The 4859-nt window shown below is 48.7% G+C and overlaps 1 protein-coding gene across 1 annotated transcript in view; it reads right to left on the bottom strand.

Annotated features, from left to right (window-relative positions):
• Window positions 1–3146: 3146 nt before the first annotated feature.
• Window positions 3147–4859, bottom strand: part of Stoml1 (stomatin like 1) — a 9803-nt gene continuing 8090 nt past the window's right edge. The window contains exon 5 of the mRNA XM_029481959.1: window positions 3147–4053. Coding sequence (XP_029337819.1) covers window positions 3842–4053 — 212 coding nt within the window. The 3' untranslated portion in view covers window positions 3147–3841. The remainder of the gene's footprint in view (window positions 4054–4859) is intronic.

Here is a 4859-nt window from a genome sequence, read left to right as displayed (position 1 = left end):
TCTTTCCCTCTTTAGAGCTCTACCCACTGGCAGTCTCAGGGAAGATTTCTGACTGACCCTTTAGGTACTTTTGTGCTCCCTCCCATGTGGACTGCCCATTTTGCCCTGTCTTCCTAGCCCAGGGATGCTAGAGCCTGTGAGGTACGCCTCTGGCGTGCTGACCACACCCAGAGAGGTGCCCACTTAGGTTACAATAATGGTTGGTGTAGGCCTTACCTACATCTACACAGATACCCACTTTAGTTTCCATTTCCCAGAACAGGTAGACTAATCTGAAGTTCATAAAGAAAAGGGGGTTTCAGTTCTTCTTAAGCTATGAGCTCATCTGTCCTGCAGACACCTTCCCAGGGTATTGTGCCAGCTACCACGGGACTGAGCATGAACACAGAAATAGACCTGGGTTCCTTGGGTAAAGCAGCCCTGCAGGGCACTGGCAGCTGAATGCTTAGTGGTAGCTCATGGCCCAGTGGGAAAATGGGGTAACATAGAAAAGAGATGTTCACTGTTGCTCTCTCTATTCATGATAGCCAGAAATTGGAAACAACCCAGATGTCCCTCAACAGCAGAACAGATAAGAAAAAAATGTGGTGCATTTATACAATGGAGAATTATTCAGCTCTTTAAAAATATGACATTGTTGGGAATCGTAGCACGTATCTTTCATCCCAGAACTCAGGAGGCAAAGGTAGGAGGTTCTCTATGAGTTTGAGGTCAACCTGGTCTGATCAAATGAGTTTCAGAGACAACAGGGCTGTTAAACACAGAAACCCTGTCCTTGAAACCCATCCCTCAAATAAAATAAATAAATACAATTTTTTTAATTACATCATGAACTTTCCAGGCAAATGGAGGGAGCTAGAAAAAAAATTATCCTCAGTGAGGTAATCAAGACCCAGAAAGATAAATATGGTATGAATCTACTTATATCTGGATACTAGTCATTAAATACATGATAACCAAGTCACAATTCAGAGAGGTAAGGCATAGAGGAAGGGACCAGGGTGAACACACACATTCCCTGGGAGGGGAAAATAGATTTTATGGGTGGACTGGAGTAGGGGGTTGAGGGGAAGAGAATGAGAGGATCAGGTGGGAAGGGGCAAGAGAGATGGCACTGAAGAAGAAAGCAAGGGGAGAGACAGCTAGAATTGAAGGCACCTGAAGAGTGGTATGGAAGCATGCGCAGTAGGAACTTCCTATAATATATGAAGGCGACTCGAGTGAAGTCTCTAGATAACAAGGAAGATGGAACCCATACTTGCCACCTCTTGTCACCAAGCAAACCTTCTAGTGCCAGGACCAGGTTTCATCCAATTGAGTTGGCCAGAGGGGCTCCATGGTGTGGTGGTTTGAAGAGGAATGGCCCTCATAGATTCATGTGCTTGGCCATACGGAGTGGCAAGATTAGGGTGTGTGTGTGAGACGTTGTTGTAAGTATCATTGTGAAGGAAAACTCTGAGGTCTTATTTATGCAAACTATGCCTATGGTTGCCTCCTTCTGTTACCTGCAGATCCAGATGTAGAACTCTAAGCGCCTTCTCCAGCATCATCTCTGCCTACATGCTGCCCTGCTTCTCACCATGACTACAATAGGCTAAACCTCTGCACTGTAAGCCAGCCCCAATTAAATATTCTCCTTTATAAGAATTGTCACGATCATGGTGTCTCTTCACAGCAATGAAACCCAAACCAAGACACATGGAAATCCCCAAATAATCCAAGCTGTTGCCAAGACAATAGGTTGCTCTCCACAAACTGATAACCAGCCCCCCCATTGCTGAAGACAATATCCACATTACTCCTTGAACATGGAGAGGACAAGCTGGTGCCTACATAGAACCTTCACCCCCTGCCTCACAAGTTCTAATGTGTATTGTACTGGCTAGTTTTGAGTCAACTTGACACAGCTGGAGTTATCACAGAGAAAGGAGCTTCAGTTGAGGAAATGCCTCCATGAGATCCAACTGTAAAGCATTTTCTCAATTAGTGATCAAGGGTGAAAGGCCCCTTGTGGGTGGGACCATCTCTGGGCTGGTAGTCTTGGGTTCTATAAGAGAGCAGGCTGAGCAAGCCAATGGAGCAAGCCAGTAAAGGACATCCTTCCATGGCCTTTGCATCAGCTCCTGCTTTCTGACCTGTTTGAGTTCCAGTCCCGACTTCCTTTGTCGATGAACAGCAGTATGGAAGTGTAAGCTGAATAAACCCTTTCCTCCCCAACTTGCTTCTTGGTCATGATGTTTGTGCAGGAATAGAAACCCTGACTAAGGGGGCTGGCAAGATGGCTCAGTGGTTAAGAGCGCTGACTGCTCTTCTGAAGGTCCCGAGTTCAAATCCCAGCAACCACATGGTGGCTCACAACCATCCGTAACGAAATCTGATGCCCTCTTCTGGAGTGTCTGAAGACAGCTACACTGTACTTACATATAATAAATAAATAAATCTTTAAAAAAAAAAAAAGAAGCCCTGACTAAGACATGTATAATAACATGAAAGGGTGCCAACCAATCCACCAAACCATCGTGGGGCCCATACTGGCCCTGAAGGAAGTACCCAGGCTACAGCAATATGAGTCAGTACCTGGCATCAGAAAAGACAAAGGAACACACTATAGGCCTGGTACCAGTAAAAGGGTCCTGAAGAAAGCAGAATACAAGCCGAGGACTATGGGCTTGCCAGTTGGTTTGGATTTTCTGTACAAGCCTCTCTGGGATGGGAGATTCACTTCCTAGCCTTGAGTTGGGGTCTATAGGTGGAGCAGAAGCCAGCTGAGCCCAGCCTCAGGCCTCCAGCTGTATCTCTCTTCTCATCTGAGAAGCAATATATCCGAGAGCAGAAGCTGCTTGCTCACAGTGGTTCTGATTCCTCTCTTGCACACGTTAAGAGCCCCCTCACCTTACTCTTCAGTAAGTTAGTATTTGTAGTCATGCCCTACTTCCCTGGAAAATATGTTCCCCCACTATAAAAAGAAGCATAGAGCAGCCCACAGCTACCTCACCCTGACTTCTAGGGCTGTAAGACACCCCAGAGAAAGAGCTCTGCATGCTCTGAGGGTCTGTGCCAGCCTCTAACGTTGGCCCTTGGCTGGGCACGGTGCCTTGCAGACCCTCCATGGCCCACCATACCCCATAGCCAGCTGCACTTCTCCATTCCACACCGTGAACGCCACATTTATTTGTTGGAGGCTCCAAACCTCTATAAGCACGGAACAGCAGGGCTCTCCCACATGCTGCCCTGAGCCCAGCTCCTTAAACATGCAGGATGGAGCCAGAGGATAAGACCCGGTGTCTTCAGGAGCAGACCCATAAGAAAAGCAAATTGTTCTATAACATGCCCTCCCCACCCAGCCTGTTCTGGCTTGCCAAAAGGAAGGCAGGGCTGCCTGGATCCGCTACAGTAACCCTTTCTTGAGGGCCACCCTCCCTCACCTTCCCTCCCCTCTTATCTCCCTGAATGTCAGAACCATGATCCATGTGCTGTGATCCTTCACATGGCTGCCATTCAGACTGCTTCTGTGCTTCTTGTCTCTCTGGTCAGGTTATCAGTTGGGTATGGCAGGCCAGGCTCTCTGTCTTCACTCTGTGTTCCGACTCAGCACTAAGCATTTGTTGGGGATTGAGCGAGTAAAGGCCTGTCCAGAGAACTACCACAGGCTAAGGGGTGGTACACCTGACTCAGCTGTGACCAGCAGTAGATGTCTCCCAGCTTCCTGGGCTCCTTGTTGGGCCTGAAACATCTTCAGGCCTCAGTTTTCCATGGCCCAAACCAACGCCTCCTATTCCAAGAGGCTTCTCGGGCTTGGCACCAGGTTCAGGGCTAGGTGTCTGATGGACAACCAACACGGCTACTTTAAGGCCTTGAGTACAGCCTCCAGCTTCATGACCACGGCCAGGTCACCCTTCACCTTCAGCCGCCCACTCATGTAGGCCCCCAAGGGCCGAAGTTCCTTGCTCAACAAGGCCTGCAAGTCTGCTTCAGCCATCTCCACCACCACGTCAGGGATGCCATCAGGCTCTCCATGTCCCACTCGGCCTTGTCCTGTTGAGAGGCGGCGTCAGCATCAGTAGGGGATGCTATGTAGGGAGGGGAGGGGTGCACATCCCACTAACAGTAGCAAGTGCTGGAGAGTTCAAGTTCTAGAGCTGGGGATGTGGGCTAGACTTAACACACACACACACACACACACACACACACACGCACGCACGCACGCACGCACGCACGCACGCACACACGCACGCACGCGCAAGTGTGCCCCCGCACAGTAAAGGTGGGCCAGGTTATAGTGGCTTTAAGCCTAACTGACTGCCACTGCTTGTTGCTTCTGTTTGCAAATTTATGAATGACAAAGTTATTAGGCCTGCCTTACAGGTTCACACTGGCAAGTAGGTAGAGTGCTCAGGGCAGAGCCCAGCATGTGACAGGTCCTGCTATATATATGAGGGCTCCTGGCTATCAAACTGAGCTGTCTTGCTGATCCCAGGGAAAACAGAGTCCAGCTTGTCATTATGAGTTCATCGTTCCAAACAGTTGTCAGGAGCAGGGGACAGTCTTTAAAAGACCATAGTGGGACTGGAAAGATGGCTCCGTGGTTAATAAAAGACCATAGTGGGGCTGGAGAGATGGCTCAGTGGTTAAGAGCACCTGCTACTCTTCCGAAGATCCTGAGTTCAAATCCCAGCAACCACATGGTGGCTCACAACCATCCGTAATGAGATCTGATGTCCTCTTCTGGTGCATCTGAAGACAGCTACACTGTACTTAGATATAATAATAAATAAATCTTAAAAAAAAAAAAGACCATGGGGGAGGGCACAAGCAACCTGAGTGGGAAGGGAAGGGAAGGGAAGGGAAGGGAAGGGAAG

Source organism: Mus caroli, chromosome 9 (genome assembly GCF_900094665.2).
Source record: "Mus caroli chromosome 9, CAROLI_EIJ_v1.1, whole genome shotgun sequence".
Taxonomy (NCBI): domain Eukaryota; kingdom Metazoa; phylum Chordata; class Mammalia; order Rodentia; family Muridae; genus Mus; species Mus caroli.
The sequence above is the reverse complement of the archived record's forward strand: the minus strand, read 5'-3'. Positions and strand labels throughout refer to the sequence as shown.